General features: G+C 41.7%; 1 protein-coding gene across 1 annotated transcript in view; it reads left to right on the top strand.

The window, feature by feature from the left end:
- Positions 1 to 17,118, top strand: part of LOC311111366 (mucin-5B-like) — a gene marked incomplete at both ends in the record, with an annotated part of 81,298 nt that overhangs the window by 53,775 nt on the left and 10,405 nt on the right. Inside the window, 20 exons of the mRNA XM_084154083.1 lie at positions 692 to 908; positions 1,010 to 1,135; positions 1,561 to 1,678; positions 1,777 to 1,915; positions 2,465 to 2,575; positions 2,719 to 2,788; positions 3,006 to 3,143; positions 3,247 to 3,411; positions 3,528 to 3,622; positions 3,853 to 3,979; positions 4,090 to 4,345; positions 5,833 to 5,979; positions 6,058 to 6,196; positions 6,542 to 6,652; positions 6,888 to 7,067; positions 7,200 to 7,439; positions 7,520 to 7,676; positions 7,793 to 7,921; positions 8,764 to 8,914; positions 10,654 to 10,846. Coding sequence (XP_084010209.1) covers positions 692 to 908; positions 1,010 to 1,135; positions 1,561 to 1,678; positions 1,777 to 1,915; positions 2,465 to 2,575; positions 2,719 to 2,788; positions 3,006 to 3,143; positions 3,247 to 3,411; positions 3,528 to 3,622; positions 3,853 to 3,979; positions 4,090 to 4,345; positions 5,833 to 5,979; positions 6,058 to 6,196; positions 6,542 to 6,652; positions 6,888 to 7,067; positions 7,200 to 7,439; positions 7,520 to 7,676; positions 7,793 to 7,921; positions 8,764 to 8,914; positions 10,654 to 10,846 — 3,009 coding nt within the window. The remainder of the gene's footprint in view (positions 1 to 691; positions 909 to 1,009; positions 1,136 to 1,560; positions 1,679 to 1,776; positions 1,916 to 2,464; positions 2,576 to 2,718; positions 2,789 to 3,005; positions 3,144 to 3,246; positions 3,412 to 3,527; positions 3,623 to 3,852; positions 3,980 to 4,089; positions 4,346 to 5,832; positions 5,980 to 6,057; positions 6,197 to 6,541; positions 6,653 to 6,887; positions 7,068 to 7,199; positions 7,440 to 7,519; positions 7,677 to 7,792; positions 7,922 to 8,763; positions 8,915 to 10,653; positions 10,847 to 17,118) is intronic.

The raw sequence follows: 17,118 nt of genomic DNA, 5'->3' as shown, positions 1-17,118 counted from the left end.
TTATTTTGCTTCCACTGGTACTTTTTTGTGAAGGTCAACGGCATCATGAACTTTACCCAGTACCAGGACCTTTTAGCCAAAAACCTGGTTGCCTCTTCCAGGAAGCTGAAACTTGGCCACAAGTGGGTCATCCAGCAAGACACTAACCCCAAGCACATATCAAAATCCACAAATACATTATTTATTGGCCACAAAATCAACATTTTGCAATGGCCATCTCAGTCTCGGGATTTGAAACCCATTGAAATCCTGTGGTTTGAATTAAAGAGTACAGTCCATAAGCGCAGACGAAGGATATCAAGGATCTGGATGGATTCTGATGGAGGAATGGTCTAAGATCCCTCCTATTGTGTTCTCCAACTCATAAAACATTTTAGAAAAAGGCTTGTTGCCGTTATCCTCGCAAGGTGAGGTATTGAAATATATTGAAAACAGGGGACTCAATTATTTTGACCGCTACCTTTTTGAGATTGTTTTTTATTACTTGTTAAACAAAATCTCTTTCTCTGAGCAATTGTATTAGTATAAAATAATATATTTTCCCAACTTTTTCTTTGTATACAATATAGCTCAGTATTTGAATAATTTATTTTATACATTCATTTCTGCTCATCTTTATCAAGGGTGTCAATCATTTCAGACTCCATTGTATTTGACCTAATTATAACATCTCTCTGTTTTTGTTTGATAGAAACCAGTTTGTGAGCAGTTGCTCTCCGGTCCTGCCTTCAGCAGCTGTAAGGACTTGTTGGCCATCGACTCATTTGTTGAGGCCTGTGTTTCTGACCTGTGCAACTGTGATAACAGCACCAAGTCCTTCTGCCTGTGCAACACCATCTCAGAGTATTCCCGCCAGTGTGTTCATGCAGGCGGGAAACCCAAACAATGGAGGACTGAACAGTTCTGCTGTAAGCATGCCGTTACTCTATCAACATTCAAACCGCACATTGGTCAGTTGGTTGATAAAAATGTAACATACTAATATTTTGAAATAACCTTATCTTTGCAGATAAGACATGCCCCTTCAACATGGAGCACCAGGAGTGTGGAAACCCCTGTGTTGACACCTGCTCCAACCCTGAGAGAGGCCAGCTGTGTGAGGAACACTGCTCAGATGGCTGCTTTTGTCCTCCAGGTAGGCAGACATATTTAAACGTTTTCTGCACATCCTCTTCTTCAAAGAGATGTAATAAAAAATGCATTGGGATGTAGCAGACTATATACTGATAGAATGCAAAACAACTGATCCCATATTGTTGACTGGACTATGTTGCCCTACAAAGGCAACTACAAATGTAGTCAAAACTCTTTGATATGTTGTAATGGCCAGATACTGTATATTATCTGATTAATGTGTCATTTCGTTTCCTGACACAAGAACAATCCCGGTGATCAGAATATATCATGGAGTTTCAGAAATTGCTCTCTGTCTAGACAGAAAAATACTTCAAAGTCAGATTTTGCAGTAAAAAGAAAAACGTAGTTACTGCGTTTTGCGTTTGTAGGGAGGTATGTTGGGAGGGAGACACATAATAAACACATGTATGCTCTCACCCAAAGGCACCGTTTTTGATGATGTCAACAAGAATGGTTGTATTGCCTTGAGTCAATGCTCCTGCCTCCACAATGGAAAAACCTACACACCAGGAGAGTCTTTTTCAAGCACTTGTAAAGATTGGTAAGAAACCCAGGCTAAGAATTCTGACTTGAGTCTAAAAGTTGTTCCAGGGGTGACAATTTGTAAGTTCCATTGAATAATTGATATTTTGCCCTTAGCTCCTGTGGTGGTGGTCAGTGGAAGTGTGCGGACAAGGACTGTCCTGGCACCTGCGCTGTGGAGGGAGGATCCCACATCAACACCTATGATGGAAAAGCCTACACCTTCCATGGGGACTGCTCTTATGTTCTGACCAAGGTCAATATGCAGTTTCCTCACCAAAGACCTGTGTGCATCAATCTCATTCACATAAGAAACATGTTAAAACTTGCTAACTTCTTTTGTAGTTAATATGTCTGTATTACAGATTTTTCTCCAGCTTCTTTACTTTTATTCTGACAAATCCAGTTTTTATTATGACAATTAAAATCTAACTATATAGAACATGGCTCTCCAACTTTATTCCTGGAGTGCTACTGTCCTGTAGGTTTTCACTCAAACCCTAATTTAGCGCACCTCATTCTAATAATTAGCTGGTTGATGAGCTGAATCAGGTTAGTTACAACTGGGGATGGAGCAAAAACCTACAGGAGAGTAGCTCTCCAGGAACATAGTTGGAGAGCCCTGATATAGAACAACACTATTCATCTTGCATCCATATATTTATTTATGAAGAAATATGGGTTCTTCATGTTTACTCTGTCTCTTGTTTTACACTGAGATATTCATTTTTCAGAAAGATTCACAAGGATATTTCCTTTTATTGAGGCAAGTATTTTGTGACAACTTATTCATGTTTTTTTTCAGGACTGTGATGGGATGCAATTCACTGTACTGGGTGATGTGGTGCAGTGTGGGCTTTCTGACAGTGAGACTTGTCTAAAGGTTGTTACCCTGTCCCTCTCAGAAGGAGCCACTGTAAGTATTAATTGACTGACATGCTCTCAGCCTTTGACTGCAGTGGAAGTTTCTTTTCTCCAAATGTTGTTAAGTTTTAGGTTTGAATGTATTCTTTTAATATACTGAATAAACATATGGATACACAATGCCCCTCTATGCAGGTGATCAACATACAACCCAATGGAAAAGCCTTTGTAAATGGAATCTATTCTCAGCTGCCCTTTTCTGCTGGTAAGTTACAGTTGCACAATAAACATACAGTACTATCAATGTAGTCATGACTAGGCATACATGAAACTTGTGTCCTACAGTTAAAGCACATAATTGTATGGGGAATACATAAGGATAATTGGGAATGTCGTAATGGTGATGTAGCTATATCATTCAACACTGACACATATTTTACTTAACGTCATAATGCTCCATCTTCCCACTTTGTTCCTTATAGCTGGAGTAACCATTTTCAGAGCCTCCTCATTTTTCATCATTGTCCAGACCACCTTTGGCCTCCAGTTGGAAATCCAACTCTCACCAATCATGCAGGTCTATATTGCTGCAAGCACCGTTTGGAAGCAGAGAACTTGTGGTATGTCTCATCATCTGTTGACCAACCACCACATTCCACTGAGGTGTTCATGTTCTGGGAATTATTTATTTTCCCTGTATATAAATGCATGTTCATCCTACAGGTCTTTGTGGAAACTTTAACAACAACCAAGGAGATGATTTCAAGGTCCTGAGTGGAGTGACTGAGGGCACAGCCATTAGTTTTGCAAACACCTGGAAAACACGAGCCAGCTGCCCAGACATCAAGAGTAGCTTTGAAAGCCCCTGCAGTTTAAGTCTTGACAATGGTAGCTGCATGTTTTATTACCTTTCCATGTCAGTTTTAAATGTTATGGAGAATGGTGCAAGTGTTTCTTAAAGTCAGCCTAACTATTTCCTGTGGTTTATTTTTTCTTTATTTCAGAGAAATATGCCCAGCACTGGTGCTCTCAGCTGGCTGATCCTAAAGGGTTGTTTGCTCCGTGCCACGCAGCGATAAGCCCAGACATGTACAAAGAAGTGAGACCCTTTCACCATACTATTCATTTCTGACAATTTCCTTAGCATAGCTAATACACAAATGCATGTAACATGTAATGCCAGCTATTATGGGGCAATTGAGAATTACATTGCTTGCTGTTAAATATTGTTTATTTGCAAAGTATTTGTGCATATTATGCACACACAATTAACACAAACTATTGTACAGTATAGTATGGATGCTGTTCTGACTGTGGTTCTCTATTCAGAACTGCATGTACGACAGCTGTAACTGTGAGAAGAGTGAGGACTGCATGTGTGCTGCCGTGTCCTCTTATGTCCACGCTTGTGCTGCCGAGGGCATCCAGCTCAGCGGCTGGAGAGACACTATCTGCAGTAAGTGACAATACCACACCATAATACCAAAGAAGATGTGCAAATTGTGGGAGAATAAGATACAAATATTATAAATATTTACAACTAACACTAATTGTTGCCATCCCCAGCCAAATACTCCACCTCATGCCCTAGCACCATGGTCTACGCCTACAGCATAAAAAGCAGTGATCGCTCCTGCCGCTGCTACAGGGACTCTGACTTTACCTGTTCAATCACCTTCGAGTCTGTGGATGGGTGTGTCTGTTCTGAGGGAACCTACCTGGATGATGAGGGCAAGTGTGTTCCACCAGCCAGCTGCCCTTGTTATTACAAGGGCTCAGTGGTGTCCCCTGGAGAGGTCATCAGCAAGGATGGAACCATGTGGTATGGACCGAGATATTTACCTACCTATACTCAAACTGTATATCAATGTATTTCACTACACAATGTAAAAAAACACTGAACTGTTGCTCGGTTGCTTGCTTTTCTGCTAATATTTAGTGAACACCTTTTATTGTAAAGGCATATTTTTTCAAACTTTATGAACCAAGAGCTTTAGGCCTTGCTTTCCTGTAGTGTATAAGGTGTAGGGACATTCAAGTACCATTAACATTATTTTATTTCAGCACCTGCAAGGAGGGCAATCTCCACTGTATTGGAGATTCACCTGATCAGCCATGTAAGTTCATGTATATAAATTGTCAAAACAACTCACAATTTTCAGCTATTGTACTGTGACAGGCAACACTGCATTTGAATATAAGTCTGTTATTTTAATGGCACTGTGCCAAATCCTATATACTTATATGGTGTGTGGTAATAGTATGCTATTGGCAACAGAACCAGGCTATGTGCAGGTTGAAATATTATATCTCCATCCTAGTACACACTTTACACAGCATATTGATTTTATGAAAGACACAACAGAGTCATGATACATGAATTAACTTTATTTTCACAGCATGTGTTGCACCAATGGTTTTCTTCAACTGCTCCAATGCAAGCCCAGGAATAAGAGGGTTAGAGTGTCAGAAGAGCTGCAATATTCTGGATATGGCCTGTGTGAGTCCCCTATTCACCTTGTCTCCAGGCTATTCCGCACATATAAACCTGTGTACAAAACATTAAGAACACCTTCCTAACATTGATATTAATACACAATCTGTCTCAAGGCTTAAAAATCCTTCTTTAACCTGTATCCTCCTCTTCATCTACACTGATTGAAGTGGATTTAACAAGTGACATCAATAAGGGATCAATGCTTGCACCTGGATTCACCTGGTCAGTCCATGTCATGGAAAGAGCATGTTCTTAATGTTTTGTACTCCCAGTCATCTAATTCCCATAGGATTGTGAATTAAAATCTATTGTAAAATATAAACAATACGTTATTATTTTATTGTTACAGTTAACATATAGTTAACCTCGTCTCCAGGCTATTGCGCACAGCACATTTTAGCCTGGTACATCAAAGATTCAATTTTGGCCTTAATGGGAGTGACCATATAATTCTATGGGAGTGACCTTATTGAGTAAAGTATTTGTCATCATTTAATTTGAGTGAATCACACGACTGCAAGGCGTGGCTCTGTGCTTGTGGTGTGCTAGTGTATGGGGGAGGGCTAGGGGGAAGTTGTTGTGGGAGATGATTGGTTGGTTGATTAAGCCAATTACGCCAACGCCTATATGCTTGGAGTTTCTCCCAGTCTTTCTTTATTGGATAATGGCTAACGAAGGCCAAGTTTGACCTTTCGGTCCACCAGACTCCTCACACATTTGGGCGGAACTTTCTGGAAACCAGATTAACATATAGTTAACACCATTTGTACACAGTAGATTTTCAAATCAATAATTTTTACTTTACAGATCAGCACAGAGTGCATATCAGGCTGTATGTGTCCCTCTGGACTGGTAGCCGATGGAAAAGGAGGCTGCATCAAGCCAGACCTTTGTCCTTGTTCTCACAATGGAGCCACTTACCAACCAGGAGACAGCATCAAGGTCGACTGCAATACCTGGTAAGCTCATCTTGCCTCAGTTGGGGTTTTAAACCAACTAAGACTTCAGTCTGATATATCTGTTTTTGCCACTTTCAGCACTTGTAAAGACAGAAAATGGCAGTGCACAACAAACCTGTGTCATGGAACCTGTGCCATTTATGGAGATGGACACTACATTACTTTTGATGGGAAACGATTCACTTTCGAAGGAGACTGTGAATACACTCTTACAAAGGTATGCTTGCAGGGTAACTTGATAGTCTAACTGATCAACACCAATATTATAATACTTTTTTTATTGGTCAAGTATTAATACATGCTGACCAATAAGGGTTTGTGTTAACTTTTTTAAGGTATGTACTGTAGGCGTTTCTGGGGAGTTTGAAAAGCAACATTTGAAACTGGACATTATCTACTGTTGCTTTGTGGAAGCTGCTATAGCATTCCCAACAAGCTGAACCTTTTCACTATTCCAATGATTGACTTACTGCATGTGTGGTTGGAGATAATGTACCATCCACCAAAATACTGTGTTGGCTGTTGTTCAATTTATGACTGAAATTGAGTCTACCTTAAACAGGACTACTGTGGTAACAACAATGCCAACGGCAGCTTCAGAGTCATCACTGAGAACGTCCCTTGTGGAACAACAGGCACCACCTGCTCCAAGGCCATCAAGCTCTTCCTGGGGGTAACTAGATTCCTGCTTCCTGCCTGGCACATACCATTACTGAAGCCAAGACTAGTACTATTCATTCATTCATACATACAGTACCCACAGACATACTATAAAGCATACTAAACAGAATACATAAATCAAAGCTTCATGAGGCAAAGATATAGCATAAATTATAACATAAGGAGTAATTAGATGAATTAATATCTTAATAACTATACACTCAAACTATTTTTTAAATCTCTTTCAGAACAATGAATTAATCCTGACAGAAGGAAACTACCAAGTTGTTGAGAGAAATTCAGGGGAGGCGGTTCCCTACCAGATTCGCACAATGGGCATCTACCTTGTGATTGAAGCAAATAATGGTTTGATTCTCATGTGGGACAGGAAAACAAGCATGTTCATCAAACTTAACCCACAGTTCAAGGTACATTTGAACTTTGATTGAATTACATATTAGATTTGTAAATATGTTTCTAGTATTCCATCAAATGATATTCACAAGTCTGTTATGACTCCTTTTATCACTCAACTGAATCTAATGCTATGTCCTATTCAGGGACATGTCTGTGGTCTGTGTGGAAACTATGATGGCAACGCAAACAATGACTTCACCACCAGGAGCCAGGCAGTTGTTGTCAAGCCTCTAGACTTTGGAAACAGCTGGAAAGTCTCTGCAAGCTGCCCTGATGCAAAGACCAAAAGGAGCCCCTGTATTGCCAACCCTTATAGGCAGTCTTGGTCACAGAAACAGTGCAGCATCATACAGAGCAAAGTTTTCACAGACTGCCATTCTAAAGTAAGTTAAGACTTTAGTTGTTCACTGAATGTTTTGGAATTTGATATGATCATGTCGACTAAATTCTGTTTTCCAATTAGGTGGACCCCTCTCCTTTCTACGATGCTTGTGTGACAGACTCATGTGCTTGTGACAGTGGTGGAGACTGTGAGTGTTTCTGTACCGCTGTGGCAGCTTATGCAGAGGCCTGTAATGAGGCTGGAGCCTGCATAGCCTGGAGAAGCCCACAAATCTGCCGTGAGTCTCTAAATGTTCAACTCATTTAAGTGCTGACATAAAAATAGACTTAATCCAGTCAGTTTAAACCGAATTGAAGATAATACTTACAGAGAGCTTTTGTCCACCACATACAGCACTGTTCTGTGATTACTACAACCCCCCTGGAGAATGTGAGTGGCACTACAAGGCATGTGGAGCTCAGTGTATGAAGACCTGCAGGAATCCCTCCGGGAGCTGCTCCACTCAGATACCACCTCTTGAAGGTACAGTAGACATTCATTTAGGATCTATTTTGAGAACAACAATTTTCTATAACAGGCACTTAGTATTTGTTTAATGTTAACGCTAGAGTCCTTAATTGAAACAATAAAAAAGTGTGACACCCCGCCTCTGTTTTTGTAAAAAGCTGAGGGATGGGCCTGGAGAAATGTAACCACTCTCAAATTCATAGACGCAAGGGCTGACCATTCATGATATGAAAATGATCGTTTTAACCATGTTTTGAGGTTATGCAGTGTTTGATTACATTTCTATTGTTTACAGACAATGGATTAAAACAAGAGTATATTTTGGGATCTTATGGGGTACGACAGTTGAACTAAGCTCAGGAGGCATTTATAAGTTACTTTCTTCAAGAATCAATGGGTATATATTATTCATTTATATGTCAAAAAAATGGCTGTAGCAACAAAGGATTCTAGCTTTAAATTGCTATCAATTTTATCAGGCTGGAATTGGTAGTGTGAAACAAATGCAGGCTACATTTTTTACCAAACCATGCTAAATGAAAAGTGATCCAGTAAGTATATGGCTTGGCTCAGCTTGATGGTAAAGTGTTTGTGTACCTGGTGTTGTAATTATACCGTACATACATGGTGTAACTATAGTATGAACTTGATCTCTAATCTATTCATTTATTTTGTCTTTCTGTTGGACTATTCCAGTTTTACAATCATCAAATATTTAGAAGAATAACTGTCTGAAGTCATTTGAGATATTCTTTATTTTTCACTCAGTTTCTATTCTCTGTGTTTCTTCACCATATCCCTTTATCAATCAATTGCTTTTTCATCATTAATATTCAAACATTTTCCTTCTTCTTTAGGTTGCTATCCAAAATGTCCTCCTGCTCAACCCTTCTTTGATGAAGATACAATGCAATGTGTGGAGAAGGAGCAGTGTGGCTGCTATGGCACAGATGGAAAACACTACAATAATGGAGAAAAAGTACCGACCACAGAAAACTGCCAGACATGGTATGCCTTTAGTAATACAGAGAATATTGGACTTTGCAAAAATTGTGAACACCGTAACTGTGTTTGAATGTCAAGAATGAAACTAAGTAGAATTATAAATGTTTCTTTTTCCAAAGCTATTGTAATTCCGTGACAGTGGACTGCAAATACGATGAACAAGGTATAAATGGATCCCTAAACAAAAAAAACAAAAAAACACATTAATAATGTTTTCAATATTCCAGTACCCTAAAATATATCTTATCATTTCAGCTTGCACTTGCACCTACAATGGGAACAAATACCCCTATGGGCATGTCATATACGATACAACGGATGGACATAGCAGCTGTATCACAGCAGTTTGTGGGAAGAATGGAACCATACAAAGGGACATGTACCTATGTTCAACTACAAATCCAACAACTTCTATTACATCTCATCCAACACCATCTACAAATGTTCCTACCTCTACATCATCCTCTACAGTGACAACAAATGTTTTCACTTTCTCAACACCAACACCAACTGGTGGGTACCTGAGACTGAGGCTTGAGTGACTAGTGACTAGTATGACTTGGTTATATATCAGAGGAGGCTGATGAAGGGAGGACGACTCATAATAATGAGTGGAAAAGAGTGAATGGAATGGTATCAAACACATGGAAACCAGATGTCTCTGTTTGAGACCATTCCATTGATTCCATTCCAGCCTTTACTATGACCCCGTCCTCTCTGTTTAAAGTGCCACCAGCCAACATTGTTGCATATGAAGTTTAAAAACTACAGCAAGTATCTCTTGTGATCAAAATGGCTGAGGACACTGCTAATTATGCACCTTCAGAAGAAAATATATTTTATTTTTAACTGACTAACTGTAATGTAATCCCTGTATCTATAGAACCAGCCACAACTTCAACAGAGACAACACCGTATCCAACATCCTTTACCACAACATGTGGCTATCCATGTGTATGGTCACAATGGTTTGATACCACATTCCCTACACTTGGAACTCCAGGAGGAGACTCTGAAACCTACAACAACATAAGAGCAGAGGGACACGATATATGTGAGAAGCCAAGCAAGATTCAATGCAGAGCCGAGAAGTACCCAAATGTTAGCATAAGCCAAGTGGGCCAAGTGGTTCTGTGTAATGTTGCAGAAGGTTTGACTTGCAGAAATGAAGACCAGTCAGGCCCATTCCCACTGTGCTTTAACTACCAAGTTCGAGTCCTCTGCTGTGATGAAAATCTTTGCACATCTAAGCCTACAACCATTGCACCAACAACTACAAGGCCACCTTTTTCAACAACAACAACTACAACAGAAACCACCTCCACTATATCAACAACCACGTTGACTACAAAAACCCCTAACTGCACAGTTTGTGAGTGGTCACCTTGGTATAATGTGGACTATCCTCAATTTGGTCCTGGGGGTGGCGACAATGAATCAATTAAAAAGATTATACAATCTGGAAAAGATATTTGTGAAAAACCAGTGGATGTCATGTGCCAAGCAGTGCGATATCCAGGGGTCCCATTGTCTGAATTAGGACAGAAGGTAGAATGTAATACGGAGGTTGGACTAATATGCCAGAACAAAGATCAAGGCATTCCTCCAATATGCCTTGACTATGAAATTAAGGTGAAGTGTTGTAAGACTGTGAAATGTCACACTGCAACAACAGTATCTATAAAAACACCTACTGTCACAACTACAACAATGTCAACATCCACATTACCTACAACAACAAGTAAACCAATGACAATCACTACTCCTCCAACCTCAACTCAACCTCTAACCACAACTACAACTCCTACCACTACTCCAACACCCACAACTACAATCTTAACATCGACTGCTCCACCAACCACATCAACAACAATTCCTCCCACCACTACTCCAACACCCACTACAAAGACCTCAACATCGACAGCTCCACCTACAACAACAACAACTCAGCCTCCCACCTCTACTACAACTCCAACCACTACTCCTATATTTACCTACTCTACCCCCTGCAGTGGTGAAGAAAGTTGTGTGTGGTCAGATTGGATCAACCTTGGTCAGCCAACCTCTGGATCTGAAGGTGGAGATAATGAATCCATTAAGAACATCATTGCTGCTGGTTATCACATTTGCTCAGTTCCAGAGGCAGTTGAATGTAGAGCAAAACAATACCCTGGACTTCAGATCTCTCAGCTTGGCCAAGACGTGACTTGCAATCCATCCGTTGGACTGATTTGTAACAACAATAAGCAAGGTCTTCAGCAAAAGTGCTTTGATTACGAGATTCGAGTGAAATGTTGTCAATGTGGACCCACAACATCCATCCCAACCACAACAACAACATCAACAGTTCCTCCAACCTCAACTCAACCTCTAACCACAACTACAACTCCTACCACTACTCCAACACCCACAACTACAATCTTAACATCGACTGCTCCACCAACCACATCAACAACAATTCCTCCCACCACTACTCCAACACCCACTACAAAGACCTCAACATCGACAGCTCCACCTACAACAACAACAACTCAGCCTCCCACCTCTACTACAACTCCAACCACTACTCCTATATTTACCTACTCTACCCCCTGCAGTGGTGAAGAAAGTTGTGTGTGGTCAGATTGGATCAACCTTGGTCAGCCAACCTCTGGATCTGAAGGTGGAGATAATGAATCCATTAAGAACATCATTGCTGCTGGTTATCACATTTGCTCAGTTCCAGAGGCAGTTGAATGTAGAGCAAAACAATACCCTGGACTTCAGATCTCTCAGCTTGGCCAAGACGTGACTTGCAATCCATCCGTTGGACTGATTTGTAACAACAATAAGCAAGGTCTTCAGCAAAAGTGCTTTGATTACGAGATTCGAGTGAAATGTTGTCAATGTGGACCCACAACATCCATCCCAACCACAACAACAACATCAACAGTTCCTCCAACCACAACTCCTACACCCACTACTAAAACCTTAACATCGACAGTTCCATCTACAACAACAAGTCGGCCTCCCACCTCTACTACAACTCCAACCACTACTCCTACATACACCACAACAGGAGTATCAACTACTCCCTGCAGTGGTGAAGAAACATGTGTGTGGTCAGACTGGATCAACCTTGGTCAGCCAACTTCTGGATCTGAAGGTGGAGATAATGAATCCATTAAGAACATCATTGCTGCTGGTTATCACATTTGCTCAGTTCCAGAGGCAGTTGAATGTAGAGCAAAACAATACCCTGGACTTCAGATCTCTCAGCTTGGCCAAGACGTGACTTGCAATCCATCCGTTGGACTGATTTGTAACAACAATAAGCAAGGTCTTCAGCAAAAGTGCTTTGATTACGAGATTCGAGTGAAATGTTGTCAATGTGGACCCACAACATCCATCCCAACAACAACAACAACATCAACAGTTCCTCCAACCACAACTCCTACACCCACTACTAAAACCTTAACGTCGACAGTTTCATCTACAACAACAAGTCGGCCTCCCACCTCTACTACAACTCCAACCACTACTCCTACATACACCACAACAGGAGTATCAACTACTCCCTGCAGTGGTGAAGAAACATGTGTGTGGTCAGACTGGATCAACCTTGGTCAGCCAACCTCTGGATCTGAAGGTGGAGATAATGAATCCATTAAGAACATCATTGCTGCTGGTTATCACATTTGCTCAGCTCCAGAGGCAGTTGAGTGCAGAGCAAAACAATACCCTGGACTTCAGATCTCTCAGCTTGGCCAAGATGTGACTTGCAATCCATCCGTTGGACTGATTTGTAACAACAATAAGCAAGGTCTTCAGCAAAAGTGCTTTGATTACGAGATTCGAGTGAAATGTTGTCAATGTGAACCCACAACACACATCCCAACCACAACAACAACATCAACAGTTCCTCCAACCACAACTCCTACACCCACTACTAAAACCTTAACATCGACAGTTCCATCTACAACAACAAGTCGGCCTCCCACCTCTACTACAACACCAACCACTACTCCTACATACACAACAACAGGAGTATCAACTACTCCCTGCAGTGGTGAAGAAACATGTGTGTGGTCAGACTGGATCAACCTTGGTCAGCCAACCTCTGGATCTGAAGGTGGAGATAATGAATCCATTAAGAACATCATTGCTGCTGGTTATCACATTTGCTCAGTTCCAGATGCAGTTGAATGTAGAGCAAAACAATACCCTGGACTTCAGATCTCTCAGCTTGGCCAAGACGTGACTTGCAATCCATCCATTGGACTGATTTGTAACAACAATAAGCAAGGTCTTCAGCAAAAGTGCTTTGATTACGAGATTCGAGTGAAATGTTGTCAATGTGGACCCACAACATCCATCCCAACCACAACAACAACATCAACAGTTCCTCCAACCACAACTCCTACACCCACTACTAAAACCTTAACATCGACAGTTCCATCTAAAACAACAAGTCGGCCTCCCACCTCTACTACAACTCCAACCACTACTCCTACATACACCACAACAGGAGTATCAACTACTCCCTGCAGTGGTGAAGAAACATGTGTGTGGTCAGACTGGATCAACCTTGGTCAGCCAACCTCTGGATCTGAAGGTGGAGATAATGAATCCATTAAGAACATCATTGCTGCTGGTTATCACATTTGCTCAGTTCCAGAGGCAGTTGAATGTAGAGCAAAACAATACCCTGGACTTCAGATCTCTCAGCTTGGCCAAGACGTGACTTGCAATCCATCCGTTGGACTGATTTGTAACAACAATAAGCAAGGTCTTCAGCAAAAGTGCTTTGATTACGAGATTCGAGTGAAATGTTGTCAATGTGGACCCACAACATCCATCCCAACCACAACAACAACATCAACAGTTCCTCCAACCACAACTCCTACACCCACTACTAAAACCTTAACATCGACAGTTCCATCTACAACAACAAGTCGGCCTCCCACCTCTACTACAACTCCAACCACTACTCCTACATACACCACAACAGGAGTATCAACTACTCCCTGCAGTGGTGAAGAAACATGTGTGTGGTCAGACTGGATCAACCTTGGTCAGCCAACCTCTGGATCTGAAGGTGGAGATAACGAATCCATTAAGAACATCATTGCTGCTGGTTATCACATTTGCTCAGTTCCAGAGGCAGTTGAATGTAGAGCAAAACAATACCCTGGACTTCAGATCTCTCAGCTTGGCCAAGACGTGACTTGCAATCCATCCATTGGACTGATTTGTAACAACAATAAGCAAGGTCTTCAGCAAAAGTGCTTTGATTACGAGATTCGAGTGACATGTTGTCAATGTGAACCCACAACACACATCCCAACCACAACAACAACATCAACAGTTCCTCCAACCACAACTCCTACACCCACTACTAAAACCTTAACATCGACAGTTCCATCTACAACAACAAGTCGGCCTCTCACCTCTACTACAACTCCAACCACTACTCCTACATACACCACAACAGGAGTATCAACTACTCCCTGCAGTGGTGAAGAAACATGTGTGTGGTCAGACTGGATCAACCTTGGTCAGCCAACCTCTGGATCTGAAGGTGGAGATAATGAATCCATTAAGAACATCATTGCTGCTGGTTATCACATTTGCTCAGTTCCAGATGCAGTTGAATGTAGAGCAAAACAATACCCTGGACTTCAGATCTCTCAGCTTGGCCAAGACGTGACTTGCAATCCATCCATTGGACTGATTTGTAACAACAATAAGCAAGGTCTTCAGCAAAAGTGCTTTGATTACGAGATTCGAGTGAAATGTTGTCAATGTGGACCCACAACATCCATCCCAACCACAACAACAACATCAACAGTTCCTCCAACCACAACTCCTACACCCACTACTAAAACCTTAACATCGACAGTTCCATCTAAAACAACAAGTCGGCCTCCCACCTCTACTACAACTCCAACCACTACTCCTACATACACCACAACAGGAGTATCAACTACTCCCTGCAGTGGTGAAGAAACATGTGTGTGGTCAGACTGGATCAACCTTGGTCAGCCAACCTCTGGATCTGAAGGTGGAGATGATGAATCCATTAAGAACATCATTGCTGCTGGTTATCACATTTGCTCAGTTCCAGAGGCAGTTGAATGTAGAGCAAAACAATACCCTGGACTTCAGATCTCTCAGCTTGGCCAAGACGTGACTTGCAATCCATCCGTTGGACTGATTTGTAACAACAATAAGCAAGGTCTTCAGCAAAAGTGCTTTGATTACGAGATTCGAGTGAAATGTTGTCAATGTGGACCCACAACATCCATCCCAACCACAACAACAACATCAACAGTTCCTCCAACCACAACTCCTACACCCACTACTAAAACCTTAACATCGACAGTTCCATCTACAACAACAAGTCGGCCTCCCACCTCTACTACAACTCCAACCACTACTCCTACATACACCACAACAGGAGTATCAACTACTCCCTGCAGTGGTGAAGAAACATGTGTGTGGTCAGACTGGATCAACCTTGGTCAGCCAACCTCTGGATCTGAAGGTGGAGATAACGAATCCATTAAGAACATCATTGCTGCTGGTTATCACATTTGCTCAGCTCCAGAGGCAGTTGACTGCAGAGCAAAACAATACCCTGGACTTCAGATCTCTCAGCTTGGCCAAGACGTGACTTGCAATCCATCCGTTGGACTGATTTGTAACAACAATAAGCAAGGTCTTCAGCAAAAGTGCTTTGATTACGAGATTCGAGTGAAATGTTGTCAATGTGGACCCACAACATCCATCCCAACCACAACAACAAATTCAACAGTTCCTCCAACCACAACTCCTACACCCACTACTAAAACCTTAACATCGACAGTTCCATCTACAACAACAAGTCGGCCTCCCACCTCTACTACAACTCAAACCACTACTCCTACATACACCACAACAGGAGTATCAACTACTCCCTGCAGTGGTGAAGAAACATGTGTGTGGTCAGACTGGATCAACCTTGGTCAGCCAACCTCTGGATCTGAAGGTGGAGATAATGAATCCATTAAGAACATCATTGCTGCTGGTTATCACATTTGCTCAGTTCCAGAGGCAGTTGAATGTAGAGCAAAACAATACCCTGGACTTCAGATCTCTCAGCTTGGCCAAGACGTGACTTGCAATCCATCCGTTGGACTGATTTGTAACAACAATAAGCAAGGTCTTCAGCAAAAGTGCTTTGATTACGAGATTCGAGTGAAATGTTGTCAATGTGGACCCACAACATCCATCCCAACCACAACAACAACATCAACAGTTCCTCCAACCACAACTCCTACACCCACTACTAAAACTTTAACATCGACAGTTCCATCTACAACAACAAGTCGGCCTCCCACCTCTACTACAACTCCAACTACTACTCCTACATACACCACAACAGGAGTATCAACTACTCCCTGCAGTGGTGAAGAAACATGTGTGTGGTCAGACTGGATCAACCTTGGTCAGCCAACCTCTGGATCTGAAGGTGGAGATAATGAATCCATTAAGAACATCATTGCTGCTGGTTATCACATTTGCTCAGTTCCAGAGGCAGTTGAATGTAGAGCAAAACAATACCCTGGACTTCAGATCTCTCAGCTTGGCCAAGATGTGACTTGCAATCCATCCGTTGGACTGATTTGTAACAACAATAAGCAAGGTCTTCAGCAAAAGTGCTTTGATTACGAGATTCGAGTGAAATGTTGTCAATGTGAACCCACAACACACATCCCAACCACAACAACATCAACAGTTCCTCCAACCACAACTCCTACACCCACTACTAAAACCTTAACATCGACAGTTCCATCTACAACAACAAGTCGGCCTCCCACCTCTACTACAACTCCAACCACTACTCCTACATACACCACAACAGGAGTATCAACTACTCCCTGCAGTGGTGAAGAAACATGTGTGTGGTCAGACTGGATCAACCTTGGTCAGCCAACCTCTGGATCTGAAGGTGGAGATAATGAATCCATTAAGAAGATCATTGCTGCTGGTTATCACATTTGCTCAGTTCCAAAGGCAGTTGAATGTAGAGCAAAACAATACCCTGGACTTCAGATCTCTCAGCTTGGCCAAGACGTGACTTGCAATCCATCTGTTGGACTGATTTGTAACAACAATAAGCAAGGTCTTCAGCAAAAGTGCTTTGATTACGAGATTCGAGTGAAATGTTGTCAATGTGAACCCAC

This window comes from Coregonus lavaretus (assembly GCF_964263955.1).
Source record: "Coregonus lavaretus genome assembly, chromosome: 37".
Classification (NCBI taxonomy): Eukaryota; Metazoa; Chordata; class Actinopteri; order Salmoniformes; family Salmonidae; genus Coregonus; species Coregonus lavaretus.
This window is presented reverse-complemented; position numbering and strand designations above follow the sequence as displayed.